Consider the following 14648-nt stretch of genomic DNA (forward strand, 5'->3'; position numbering starts at 1 on the left):
AAAAATTGGTTAAATTGATTCTCAATTTAACTAAGTGATATTACTGTGGTAGTGAATATGCGTCAAAGCTGAAAATCTATCAGCGTCGCGGGGGGGACTACATACACAGTATATAAAATTCACATAATAAAATAAACATTAACATCCAGTTTTCAAGACTCGAATGGCTTTACACTTTCTGTTGATTTTAAAATATAATATTAAAATTTTTTTTAAGTTAATAATTAAATTAATAATTAATAATTAAAATATAATATTATAATTTTTTTAAAGTTAAAATATAATATTAAAAGTTTTTTTGCATGCTTGAATACATGAACATACGGTCTCTCAACAGTGTTGATTTTTTATAGAAGTATCTTTTATGTATTATACCTTGTATTGGTCAAAAAGAGCGTTTAATTTACTCTCTGATGGTTCTCTTTGCTGCCTAGGTTCGGTACTTAAATTAAGACCCGATGATGTACTAGATCGTCCTAGTGGTTGTAATCGCGCATAGAACCCTCGTGTTAAACGCAGGTTACTTTGTACATTAGGTACAGATCCGCAATTATCCGAACCTACATTATTAAATGTAGGTAGCACACTTGTAGATTTTCTGTTCCCGTTTGCATGTGTTTCAGGCACAAAAGAACTGGATTGTTGGCAAGAATTTGGGAACAAACCTCTGAGTTCCATAGTTTCTATGAAAAAGAATTTTAAAAAATTGACTTTTTATATAGCGTAAGAAAAATGGAACTGAATAAGTTATCAATTAAACAATTTTTTGTACATACAAGTGTTTGTATTGAAAAGAACCTAAAAATAAAATGTATAAGAAAAAAGTGATTGTATTTACCGTCTTTGTGCTCCAATACAATCGTGTGATCAGTACTGGTTGATGGTGGAAGTGGCACCTTGAAGCACGAAAAACAGTTTCCCATTGATGCTGACCGTACTTGACATCAAAGACAATTATGCCATGCATCAGTAATTCAGTCTTACATTGGCAGTCTTGATGGAAAGCTAAAAAATAATATTTTTCTCACTTATGGCCTATATTAAATATAATATTTCTACCCGCTTCTACTAAGTATAAACATTCAAGCCATAAGATTTGCAGTATTTTCAGCAAAAGAGATGATGGTCATTTCGTTTAACATTAGCACAGAACAATGATTCTATGTCTCTTGCTGGAAAGTACATTGATATATAGTAATTCGTAAAGACTTATTACAATGTCAAGGAAAGAAAGAGGAAAGTAAAAATAACAAATTTATACAAATTACAAGAGACAATAACTGTCTCATGGTTAGTTCTTATTTGTACAATCTTTGAGAAACCTTGTCAATCTTATCAAAATAGATAGATACTACAAAAGTTTACAGAAAAACAAACAAGGAAAGGATTTGTAATGTCGAGAGGTTCTGTAAGCTCCACTTGTATAAATAAAATTAATAATTTAGATGGAGGGAAGATGTAGGAAAGAGGCATAAAAACAAATAGATAATCAGGCGATACCTTATTGTTACATATCTGTATTATCCATTGTAGTTCCTGAGTCCTCGCTTGAGACTTGTCGCGAGACAATACGTCGTCTCGACCGTATTAATAGATCTTTTAAGTAGTGAAGGAAGTAGAGGAATGCTCCCAACATCTGATATCGTGCGGTTTTCCTAAAATACGTTGTCCTAGCGACGGATCAACGACGAAAAACCGTCGCGTTATTCCTCATGTCTCTTATTTGTTACAGGGCATTTTTCCTTTTTTTAATTAATCGAAGAGACGAGTGCCCGGCGGAATGAAATTCCGCAACCTGGTAGCCGAGCCTCCGTCATTTGCGACGATGTCGTAACCCGGTGAGACTGTGCGACAACGGTGATCTCATTCCAAACGTGCGAGATATTCATCCACCGTGATGTTTGCGCTGGCAATCACAGCCAAGCATCAGCAGCAGTCAATCGTAATCGACGACGCTGCGATGCATTCACTCACACGTTCACCATTGAGCATCAAGCAACGTCTCTCTCGACTAGTTCCGAGCGTCTCAAGTGAAAATGTGGACTTCGTCCACAACCATCCACAGCTGACTGCGATAGTATGACCAAGATTCTCACATCAGATCCTGGACCTGATCTGATCTCATCCTCATCCCTTTCATCAACTGTGAATAGTGTGAATCAACTGTGATCAACGAAGACGTTCCTCGTGCCTCAGGGTGTCCAAAGTGGTCCAAAGGAAGAAAAGGTCCTTTCATTCACACGGCTAGAGCTATTTGTTTCGTATGTTGCACACAGTGTCGTCAATGTTGTCACCGACATTTCGGCAAATTTTCGTCCGTACCTGTCCGTATCAAAAGGACACGAAAGTAATTGTAGAGCGTTGTCATTATCGGCAATGATATAAATTTGCGATTATTAATATAAATATTTGGGTTACATTATTAAATTAATGATTTTTTTTATTATGTAAATGCTCCATATAAATAAGTATGCATACTTGTAATGCTATATTTTATATATATTGCCGCAAAATTATAACTTTTTCTACGGTTATCATCTCTATTAATAATGATAATCAAACTTGGACGATACAGTGAAATCACAATAATTTTAAAGGCTGCGTTCCGTTTATGCGCGCATTTTATATAATAGTGAGCGTCACGTATACTATAGGGGAATGCGTGCATATGCGTGAAAAACGGAACGCAGTCCTATAGTTCAGTCTAGTGCAGGAACCACAGTAAAACATCTGTGGCAGGAACAGAAAACAGGTCGATAGTCAAATATCTGAAAATCACATGGCAAAGACACCACTTTTGTTAATTATTTCCGTTATTTCGATTATTGACGATCACTGTTCTTTTTTACGCAATTGTTATCAGCATCTATTATCAAGCTCTTTTCTGGTACGTAAATGGATCGAATATCATATATTTAAGTAAAACAAAATTAACAAATATTTATATCGAATTGACTACAAACAGTAGATCGTTCAAGAACCGACATCTTGACCATTTATGCCCATTTCCATCAATGTAGATTAACTTTGCTCTCGGTTCAATTTGCTCTTCGTCTTTTTCTAGTTCTAAAAATTAGAAAAAGATTAACACAGTTAAACCGAGATTAAAGTTAATCTACATTAGTGGAAACGGATATTAATCCATTGTTTGAAATAAATTTTTATTAATACTTGTTTAAAATTTATAAATAAAATTTTTTTAATTATAATTAAAAAACGAATGAATAATATGTAATATTTATGTTTTACTCTGTGTTCCCTTTCGGACATATTGCATTATCAGGTCTGTTTTTTATTACTGCTCTCTCTGAATGGGTGCATATGGTACATACAATAAATGAAGTGAAATAAATATACGTTTGTTTTACTTCAACTTACTATACCACTTGCAACAGTTCAGATAATGTAGCAATAAAAAACAGACCTATCATGTAATTGATTACTTTTTGCACAGTTTCCTGAATTTTTTATGTGGTTTGCGTGCTCATATATATAAACGGAACAATTTTGTAAATTTTCATCTTTATAAAAATACAATTATAATACTAGGAAAATGAACAAAATTTTACGCTCTTACATTGAATAATCTATAATCATAATTTATCTTTTACGTTAAATTCTATATTTGGCACTTGATAATCTTGATAACCTATAAATTCTTTCATTGTTGTATTTTTTATATTCTGGCTTGTACATGTTTCAAAATGTATAAGCAAGTAATATAATAAGCTATATTTTATGCACTAGTATTAAATAAATATTCTTTTTTGTCTTTCTACAATTTATATTTTTTACATTACAAATGATAATTTGTACGTTGGTATTTGTATTATATGATTTTGAAAAATGTATAGTATATATATATATATATATATATATGTAATTTTATTTTTATATTTTATTAATAGGTAATACACATAGGACACAATGCCAAAATTACCACGTATCACTAGATCTTTACGGATGTTTACTTCTCTAGAACACAGAGAAGAAACACCGGACTGCGAATCAAACAACTTACTGAAGAAAAGACAGGAACGAACAAAAAGATTAAAAAGGTAGATGGATATATTAGGTTGGAAAGAATATCTATGGAATTTTTTATGTATCTTGTGAGTTTGTATAATTTTTGTGTAACACTTAGAAATATTAGATATTCTCTTGTTTATAATATGTATACATGTGTATGTATGTACATCTTGATATGATATGTATTTATATATTTTAGCAGTTTTGATTGGCATGATATATGCAAAAATGCATCTAAAAATCTTGTGGCACATCTGCTAGCATTGAGAAACATTGTGCAACGAGTTCTAGGTGTGTAGTAAATAGCGATTAAATTGGATAAATAAATGACTCAATGCTTTATTACTCTATTAGATAACATATTTCTTTAATAAGAATTTTTGTTGTACTAAAAACAATTTATTGAAAAATTAAATTTTTTTCATTTCTAGCAAATGATTCCTCAGACATTATTAATGAATTCACAGTTTATGCATTATGTTTATTAATTGAAGACAAAAGTATGTCGAAAAAAAAATATAACCAACTTGGTCAAAAATCAGGACATATAACATTTCAGTGTGCAGAAGCTATGATGCAGGTATGATATGATGTTTTCTACAATTTTAATGTACTGTAAGAAGTATGCTTTTTTATTGCAATTTTTTTTTATAGGTAGTCAATGAAATTCAGATAGAATGTTATGAAGAAACTATGAAATTATTGTCAGAATTAAATACGAACACTCCAGATTCACAGATTTTTGGAGCAAATATTCCTTACAATCCAGCTAGGGTCGTATGGCCCGATACTGTTAAACTTCATAATATGTCTATAAAGAAAACAAATTCAAATACCGATAAATTTACAATGATGATACATGAAACGAAACCTTTGACACAGACTGTATCTATAGTGAGTATCTGTTTAAAGAACAAGAAATTAATTTTTCAGTCCTTTTTTTTATCTTTTTCCCTGTTTGTAGTTTGATAAAACAATGTTTAAAAAAGGATTAAGAAACTGTTACAAAGAACACAGTAAAGATATGTCATATGAAGATTTTGAAACAGAAATAATAGAAAAATTAAAGACCTCTCAGAATATACAAACGGAATTATTCGATCTGTTAGGTTGTAAACACTTTGAATTTATCGAATATATTATTGAACATCAGAGGAATATATTATCAGTATTTTTGTGCCCAAAAATGATCAAGAGATCGCAAATGAGTGTGCGAGGCCCGATAATGAGTGGTCAAGTGACTGTACAATCCGAAATGGAAAGGCAATTATATAAACAAGTACGTAAAGAGGAGAAGAAGTTCAACAGAATGGCGAACAAGCGAGATGCTAAGTTGGAAACCGAGGAAAGAGAATTTGAGAGGAAAGAGAATGAACTGCAAATGAAGAGACAAGAGGCATTGAAAGCCACGTGTATCCCGTTATTTCCTAAAATAAATGCATTAGAGAGAGGCACGCAGGAAAGTTTCCCATTTGTATTTGATTCTAAAGTAAATGCCAAGCGAGCGAGCATTATATCAGGACAAAAGTTATTGTTGGCCGAAGATGTTATAAGGGACGATAATGAACTCTTTGAACGAGTACATATACCGATATCGACACAAGAACCTATTAATATTAATGTAAATCTCGTGTCGATATCTTCTCTAGACGAGATTGGTCAAATAGCTTTTAGTGGCGTAACATCATTAAATAAAATTCAAAGTATAGTTTTTGACGCGGCATACAACACTAATGAGAATCTATTGATTTGTGCCCCAACCGGAGCGGGAAAGACAAACGTGGCCATGCTAACTGTGGTGCATCAATTGAAACAGAACATTCGGGACGGACAGTTAGAAAAGAATCAATTTAAAATAATCTATGTCGCGCCAATGAAGGCCCTAGCAGCGGAAATGACTGGTAACTTTAACAAAAAACTCGGTCCTCTAGGTGTGTGTGTTCGCGAGCTGACGGGCGATATGAAACTGACAAAACAAGAGATCCAACAAACCCAGATGATAGTGACTACACCGGAAAAGTGGGACGTTGTCACGAGAAAAGGTACGGGCGATATCTCCCTCACTAGTATCGTGAGACTGCTCATCATCGACGAGGTGCATTTGCTGCATGGTGACCGGGGACCCGTTGTGGAGGCACTGGTTGCGAGAACCCTGCGTCAGGTGGAGTCGTCGCAGAGTATGATTAGGATAGTCGGACTGTCTGCGACGCTTCCAAATTATGTGGACGTTGCTCGATTTTTGCGCGTCAACCCAAACAAGGGATTATTCTACTTTGATCATCGTTTCCGACCGGTGCCTCTTAGTCAGACTTTCATTGGCGTGAAGGCTACCAAGCCGCTGCAACAGATGAACGACATGGACTTGGTATGTTACAACAATGTCGTGGAAATGGTGCAGCAGGGCCATCAGGTCATGGTATTCGTGCACGCACGAAATGCCACCGTGAAAACTGCGAATGTCCTGAAGGAGCTTGCGTTAAGAAACAATACGCTCAAGTACTTTCTGTCCGACGGACAGGCAAGGCAGATAAACAAGGCTTTTGCAAAGTCGCGCAACAAGTATCTCGGTGAGTTGTTCAACAGCGGACTGTCGGTACATCACGCTGGCTTGTTGCGCTCCGACAGGAATCTCGTTGAGAAATACTTCTCCGACGGCCTGATTAAAGTGCTGGTGTGCACCGCTACGCTAGCGTGGGGCGTAAATCTGCCTGCGCATGCAGTTATCATACGTGGAACCGAGATCTACGATTCCAAGCATGGTTCGTACGTGGACTTGGGCATCCTGGATGTATTGCAGATCTTTGGTCGCGCTGGTAGACCGCAATTCGACAAGTCGGGACACGCGGCCATTATTACGTCGCACAGTAAGCTATCTCACTATCTCTCGCTGCTGACGAATCAAATACCGATCGAGAGCAGCTTCGTCACGTATCTGGCCGACAATTTAAATGCTGAGATAGCGTTAGGCACGATATCCAACGTGACAGAAGCGGTTGAATGGTTAAGCTACACCTATCTCTTTGTACGAATGAAATTGAACTTTCAGGCATACGGCATGGTTTATCAGGATCTCGTGAATGACGGAAATCTCGAAAAGAAACGGAAAGAACTCGTCGACACCGCCGCGAAAGCGTTGGATAAAGCGCAGATGATCAGATACGATACGCGCACCGGTGATCTCAATGCGACTGATTTGGGACGTATTGCGAGCCATTATTATCTCAAATACGACACAGTCGAGATTTTCAACGAGCTCCAGAAGTTTGTCATGACCGAAACAGAGATTCTTGCGATGATATCGCATGCTCAAGAATTCGAGCAGCTCAAGGTACGAGACGATGAGGTGGCCGAGTTAGATGAGCTGATGGAAGAATGTCAGCTTGTACCACAGGGCGGTGTGGAGAATGTCCATGGCAAGGTCAATATATTGTTGCAAACGTACCTGTCCAGGGGCCAAGTGAACATGCCGTCATTGATATCCGATCAGGCTTATGTCACGCAGAATGCCTTGCGAATAGCTAGAGCGCTGTTCGAGATCATGCTCAGACGCAATAACGCAATAATGGCCGGACGACTGCTGCAGATGGCAAAAATGTTTGAGGCGCAACAGTGGGAACTGCTAACGCCGCTGCGTCAATTCGATTGCCTCTCCATGGAGGTGATCAATAAGATAGAATCACGGAACTTGGAGGTCCATCGGTTGCAAGAGATAGATGTAAAGGAAATTAGTAATATTTTACGGGACCAACGCGCGGCGATACTGGTGAAAAAGTGTTGTGACGAATTGCCCGCATTGGATGTAGATTATAGCTTACAACCCATTACGCGCACTATCCTGCGGATACGACTCAAATTAGCATCACAGTTTCGCTGGAACGATAAGGTTCACGGAAAGAATTCGCAGGCTTTCTGGATATGGATCGAGGACCCGGATTATAACTTTATTTATCATCACGAGTATTTTATACTGACGAAGAAGATGGTCTATCAGAAGCTTCAGCAAGAACTCGTCGTGACTATACCATTGTCCGAATCATTACCGACGCAGTATCTTGTCAAAGTTACGAGCGATCATTGGCTCGGTTGCGAAGCCACGTTTCCGTTGACCTTTTACAATCTCATTTTGCCAGAGACTCATCCCCCGCATACAGATTTATTAGAATTGCAGCCGTTACCAATAACCGTTCTCAAAAATCCAAACTTTGAGAGCTTGTATAATTTTTCCCATTTCAATCCAATACAGACGCAAATCTTTCATTGTCTATATCATACGGATAACAATGTTCTTCTCGGTGCTCCGACCGGCTCGGGAAAAACCATTGCAGCAGAAATTGCTATGTTTCGCGTTTTCAAACAGAATCCCGATCAGAAGGTTGTTTACATAGCACCCCTGAAAGCTCTGGTCAGGGAACGCATAAACGACTGGAAAGTACGGTTGGAGGAACGACTAGGTAAGAGAGTGGTGGAGCTGACTGGAGACGTGTCACCCGACATAAAGATAATAGCCAGCGCGAGTGTGATCGTTACGACGCCCGAGAAGTGGGATGGTATCAGCCGGAGTTGGCAAACGCGAAGCTACGTGAAGAAAGTGGCGCTTATAGTGATCGACGAGATTCATTTGTTGGGCGAGGATCGCGGTCCGGTTCTCGAGGTGATCATCTCTCGTACCAATTTCATATCCTCGCACACGCACAACAAGGTCAGAGTCGTCGGGCTCTCGACCGCGCTGGCCAACGCGATAGATCTGGCTAATTGGCTCGGTATCAAAGAGATGGGTCTCTACAATTTCCGGCCATCTGTGAGACCCGTACCATTGGAGGTTCACATTAGTGGATTTCCCGGTAAACAATACTGTCCCCGGATGGCGACCATGAATAGACCAACTTTCCAAGCGATCAGGCAACACGCGCCCACCAGTCCCTCTCTCGTATTTGTCTCCTCTCGCAGACAAACTCGCCTGACCGCTCTGGATCTTATTGCCTATCTTGCGGCGGAGGATAATCCAAAGCAATGGTTACAAATGCCGGAAGAACAAATGAACAACATTCTGGAAAATATAAATGACTCAAATCTAAAGCTCACACTTGCCTTTGGAATTGGCCTTCACCATGCCGGTCTTCAAGACAGAGACAGGAGAACCGTCGAAGAATTATTTGTCAATAATAAGATACAGGTATGTAGGTAAAATCAGTTGCAACTATACCTTCAACAGCTTTGATTGCATTTCAAATTCAATGCATAATACAGAAAACAATAAAGGCTTATATTTTATATTTATTAAAAAATAATACAAAGATATTGTGAAGAGTATATAAGAGTCTTATATTTATGGTATAAAATTTACCAACTTTTTTATACATAGTATATCCATTTTCTTGCATAGTTATACACAGTATTGTATAATTATGTAAAACAAAAATTATATTAAAAAGTAATTATCTCACTCATTATATGAATATAATTGTATTAATCAATTGTTAATTAGGTACTAATCACTACAGCCACTTTGGCCTGGGGTGTTAATTTTCCTGCTCATCTGGTGGTGATAAAGGGCACGGAATATTACGATGGCAAATTAAAGCGTTACGTGGATATGCCGATAACAGACGTTCTCCAAATGATGGGTCGTGCTGGTAGACCGCAATTTGACGATTCTGGTGTGGCGGTTGTTCTTGTGCATGACTTAAAGAAGAATTTCTACAAGAAATTTTTATACGAACCGTTTCCCGTGGAATCGAGTCTGATGGGAGTGTTACCTGATCATATTAATGCTGAAATTGTCGCTGGTACTATCAAGAATAAACAAGAGTTTCTCGATTATTTAACGTGGACATATTATTTTCGAAGATTGATGAAAAATCCGAAATATTACGATCTGGATATTTTAGAGCCTCATTGTATCAACGAATATCTCTCGAAATTGGTAGAGACCACCGTAAAGTCGTTAATGGATTCGCATTGTATCGATTATGATGAGGTATCGGTTACGATGATCAAATGTAATGGAGTAGCTTAATAATTTTCGATAGATAAATCTCCTGATATGTTTCTATCTAGGATGAGCAAACTTTACTTTCGTTGCCAATGGGTAAGATAGCGTCATTCTATTATTTGTCGCACAATACGATGCTAATGTTTACGCAATTGCTAGAGGAGAACTTGACGTTGGATCAGTATTTACGTATACTCTGTAACTCGTATGAATACAATGAATTACCTGTGCGACATAACGAGGAATTGTTGAATGAGTAAGTCTTGGAAAAGAGATAAGTAAGTCATTCACGCTTCTTTCGCTCATTTCTTTTTTTTCTTACAAACGTGAATGTATTTAACAGGGAACTAGCAAAACTATGCCGTTATTCCGCAAATCAGTACGATTCTCCACATACAAAAGCATTTCTCTTACTGCAAGCTCATTTCTCAAGACTACCATTACCTTGCACCGATTATATCACCGATCTAAAATCAGTGCTCGATCAAGCAATCAGAATAATACAGGTATGAATATAAATTTCATTTCTAATGGATCTTAATTTCTAATAGATCTTGCGGTACTTCATTGCAGACACTTATAATATCGCTCCAATATACGTTGTACAATATTTCTTCATTTAACAAGAGAATTTTTATTTGTTGCACCGTTACGATGCTTCCTAAGTTTTACTACCTTTGACAACGACTTTTTAATGATGGACTACTTTAATTTGGCCTGACTACATTTGGCAAGCATCCTAACGATCAGCATAAAATGCTTTAAAACTTATTTAATATCTTATTTAATGCGATGTACTCATGAAATTGTTAAAATCCGTTAATATTCTTTGTATGTTCTGTTAATAATTTAATAATTTGTCAACATTGAAAATGACCCGATTGGTGTTGAAACGTCTGTTATTTATTTTTTATTATTTTAAATACATTTTCTTTCTCTTCTCAATTGTAATATTTTTATTTCGGCTCGTTGCCTATTAAATTAGATTAATATTTATTTATTATTGTCTCGAGGCTTCTCTTAATGTTATTATTTTTTAATTTCTAAGGCATGTGAGAAAGAGGGTGGAAGAGAGCCACCTTTTACATATGTATACATATTTAGACTTGATTACTGACTATACTGACAGAGAAAATGTTTTAGGCAATGATCGATACAGTCGCAGAACGTGGATGGTTAACGAGTGCATTAAGGATAATGCAACTGTTTCAAATGATTGTGCAAGCGCGATGGATAGATGAATCTGCAATAACGACGTTACCGCATATAAGGACAGAAGATTTACGGTTGTTTTCATCGTTGTCGATGGCTCTTCCAATATTGTGTTCCATCACATATGACAATTATAACAGACTTGCAAAGGTTTTACTTAAAGAATATCGGGTAAACCAAATACAGGAGGTAATAAAATTGGAAAGATATCTGTTTAAAATGTATTATTTGCATGTTATAAAAAATATTATTTTAAATTCATGTTGTGTGTGAAAAGTCAAAATATTTATTTTCTATAGATACATCAAGTAATCAGAGACATGCCGATAATATCGATTGATTTAATGTTGGAGAATTCTCGGGATATCAACGTTGAAAAGAGGAGGATAATGCTGAAACCTAATAACGGTGATTCCATAGCTGTTCAGCGGAATGAGGAGTATACGTTAACTATTGGATTGAAAAGAACGAATAATTCTAAAACTTTGAAAGCACATTGTCCAATGTTTTTAAAAGGAAAGGATGAAAGTTGGTTTTTGGTACTAGGCGACATTCAGAATAGAGAATTATGGGCTCTAAAGAGGGTATCTGGTATAAACAATCAGCAGAGATGTTATCAATTACAATTCACTACACCTAATAGCTTGGGTAAATAACTTATCAATTTGTCAATGATGTCTATGATATGTCTCGCGTATCTCTACGAGTTTCTTGAAATAAACATTTCAACATTTATTTTAGGAACAATAAAGTTAGCGTTCTACTTGATTTCTGACTGCTATATGGGATTGGATCAACAGTACAGTATTTGTTTAGATGTAACATGCTAAATATTTAAATAATAGCCAACATCTAAGACTGAAAAAAAGACATTAGGTGATATGGTGCTCAATTGTCACAAACCTTTCTATATTGTTAATACAAGGATTACAAAAATAAAGAAAAAAATATTAAAGATTTTAACGAATTTATTAGCTCGTAGCCCTGTTTCTCTTTATTAGTTATAAAAAAAAAAGTTTATAAGATTGTTAATGTATATATTGTGTGTGAGATAAGTGTGAAAAATGAGATTTACAGTAAATGTATATGGACATGATTATGGGATATTTATCATAAATTGTATACGGAAACATTGTATATTTTTCTTCACGTAATTTTATTACACGTCTATGAAATATATATGTATGGATTATATTGATTTTTTCATACAAATATAAACCTTATTACCTCGGTATATAAAGATAGAAAAAGCAACACGTGCAGGATCAGTTGTACAATTTCGTACAATACTTTTGTTACAAACGATTTCTCTTACTGCCAAATGAATCGATATTGCTGTATATCATTAATTTTAATTAATGTTTTGGCGAGATAGTTTTCTATATCGTAAATCACGCTTTCGCGAAATATATTGTATGATAGAGATGTTGTAATACATGTAATAAAAGTATTAGAAATAAAAAATTATTCAATATATTTAGATATATATACTGATCCTTCTTCAAACTTACATCGTGTTACAGTAATATAATATTTAATTTATTCGATTTATTTCCCTTTTGCCCCCTCTATGCTTAGGTAATAGTAGATTATATAATAGGAAGGATATGAGATCGTTCCATTGCTTTGTATGAAAAGAAAAAGAAGTTTGTGTGGTCGCGCGCATGTGTACGTACTTTAAATCCTTAAGTTCAAAATTCTTGTACTGATATATCAATTATGATACAGATTCTTCATACTAAGGGCACAGAAGAGACTTTACAAAATGTTTAGAAGCTTAATAGCAAATTTAATTAAATTTAATCAGTAAATGGCGAAATAATTCAAGTAAATTTTATGTGAAGTATTAAATTATTTAATTGAGGAAGATATATATATATATATATGGAGAGGGAGGGAGGGAGAGAGAGCTGTATGTATATATGCATATAGTCCAAATGTCCAAAACAGCAAATTGTATAGTTATTCTTATAGCACAGTACACTATTTTATAAATTTAACTTAAATTAATCTATGCCAATCTAAAAATAATTTTAAAATTTTGCTAATTCAATGTATCTCTTAAACATAACACAATTAAAGCACCGCAAAAATTATATTACTTTTAACACGTAAATAATATATTTAAAATATAAATTTAGGTACAAATTAACAGTTTTAATACATCTCTCTATATATATATACATACATATATATATATTAAAAACGCGCGCGCGCACACACACACACACAGCAGACTCATTTGTAAGTGCCAATGAACAATATTCTCTTCTTTGCCAATAGTTTGAAATCTGCTTTCTCCAAAGTACACATGAAATGCACTTTGCTATTCATTCTAAAATAGTTTTATCGAAAATCAAAGCAAAGAAATATTTAAGTTCCTTCCCATATTGAAATCTGGAAGTACTGAATATCTCTTGTAAGTAATAAACCGAAACGCAATTATGCAAAAATTATTTTGGTAATAGTACATTTCTATTTGTTAACATATAGCGCAAAAATTAACATTTGTCCCAACACCCATCGCGTAATAGCTATATTATACAAATATTAGACGTTACAGTAGTTAAATTCAGTGTCTCCTCTTGCATTATAAAATCTCAACGTTCAGCCTAATCTCGTTTAATAATTTGTAGAACTTTTTACTGTCATCTTACTGTTAAACATCATTCCACTTCAAGAAAATGTTTATAATCAGCGAACTGGCCAATAACCATATTTGATATTATGTACAGTTTTATCACTCAAGAACTAAGGAAGCACTAGCATAACTGACAGAACTGTCATTCATATTGTTACATTGACTACTTTGAGCATATTTCAAAAATTTCAGATTCATTCTTTGACCATTTGTATTTCCTTTAAGACTGTGAATTGCCTGTGGAAAAAGATACAATATAACACTGATTAAAATAATTGCAATTTAACTCACTTATAGTGGACATTTAATTTTTTTACTTTATTACCTGCAATAAAACGCCAATTGGATGTCGACCACATATAGTATTGCCATATTTCTTAAGATATTCGGTGAACATTAGAGGATTTAAAGTCTCTATAATGTCCATACCCTAATTTAACAAATATAACATTATAGACATTGTAAAGTCTTAAATTATGAGACTAATTACTGCCTTTGCTGAAAGAAAAAAATTTTTAAACATACCATTTTGTCAAGATTTTGAATAGATCTGTGGATAGGTCCACATGATCTATCGTAGTAAGTATAGCGAAAACGTTGTCCCCAGTGGCAGAAATCTGAAGAAATGATGAACAATGTTTGAGGGTCAGCCATGTAGGGTGCTAATAATCTCCCGTAAAGCGCCTCTCTTTCCGGACTCAAAGATCCCACCAAAATTGGAATTATAGTAAATGAGTCCTTGAATCTAGAAGTGTATATATATATATATATATA

The 14648-nt window shown here is 35.2% G+C and overlaps 3 protein-coding genes across 3 annotated transcripts in view; 1 reads left to right on the forward strand and 2 right to left on the reverse strand.

Moving 5' to 3' along the window:
- The window catches only part of SCCRO3 (defective in cullin neddylation 1 domain containing SCCRO3), a 3571-nt gene extending 1676 nt beyond the window's left edge, over positions 1-1895 (reverse strand). Inside the window, exons 1-3 of the mRNA XM_018548792.1 lie at positions 1501-1895; positions 839-1005; positions 376-683 (exon numbers count right to left, since the gene is read on the reverse strand). Coding sequence (XP_018404294.1) covers positions 376-683; positions 839-923 — 393 coding nt within the window. The 5' untranslated portion in view covers positions 924-1005; positions 1501-1895. The remainder of the gene's footprint in view (positions 1-375; positions 684-838; positions 1006-1500) is intronic.
- A 2032-nt stretch (positions 1896-3927) lies between these two features.
- obe (activating signal cointegrator 1 complex subunit obelus) lies at positions 3928-12212 on the forward strand. The gene is made up of 11 exons (XM_018548686.1): positions 3928-4058; positions 4229-4320; positions 4461-4609; positions 4684-4923; positions 4994-9202; positions 9515-10006; positions 10087-10277; positions 10365-10527; positions 11165-11422; positions 11533-11881; positions 11975-12212. Exons 1-11 carry the CDS (start codon positions 3928-3930, stop codon positions 12061-12063), a joined length of 6363 nt encoding a protein of 2120 aa, XP_018404188.1. The 3' UTR covers positions 12064-12212.
- Positions 12213-13410: 1198 nt separating this feature from the next.
- LOC108780994 (protein MEMO1) overlaps positions 13411-14648 on the reverse strand; it is a 3280-nt gene continuing 2042 nt past the window's right edge. Inside the window, exons 6-8 of the mRNA XM_018548852.1 lie at positions 14400-14619; positions 14200-14304; positions 13411-14111 (exon numbers count right to left, since the gene is read on the reverse strand). Coding sequence (XP_018404354.1) covers positions 13974-14111; positions 14200-14304; positions 14400-14619 — 463 coding nt within the window. The 3' untranslated portion in view covers positions 13411-13973. The remainder of the gene's footprint in view (positions 14112-14199; positions 14305-14399; positions 14620-14648) is intronic.

The sequence above is a fragment of the Cyphomyrmex costatus genome, unplaced genomic scaffold, assembly GCF_001594065.2.
Source record: "Cyphomyrmex costatus isolate MS0001 unplaced genomic scaffold, Ccosl1.0 scaffold75, whole genome shotgun sequence".
Classification (NCBI taxonomy): domain Eukaryota; kingdom Metazoa; phylum Arthropoda; class Insecta; order Hymenoptera; family Formicidae; genus Cyphomyrmex; species Cyphomyrmex costatus.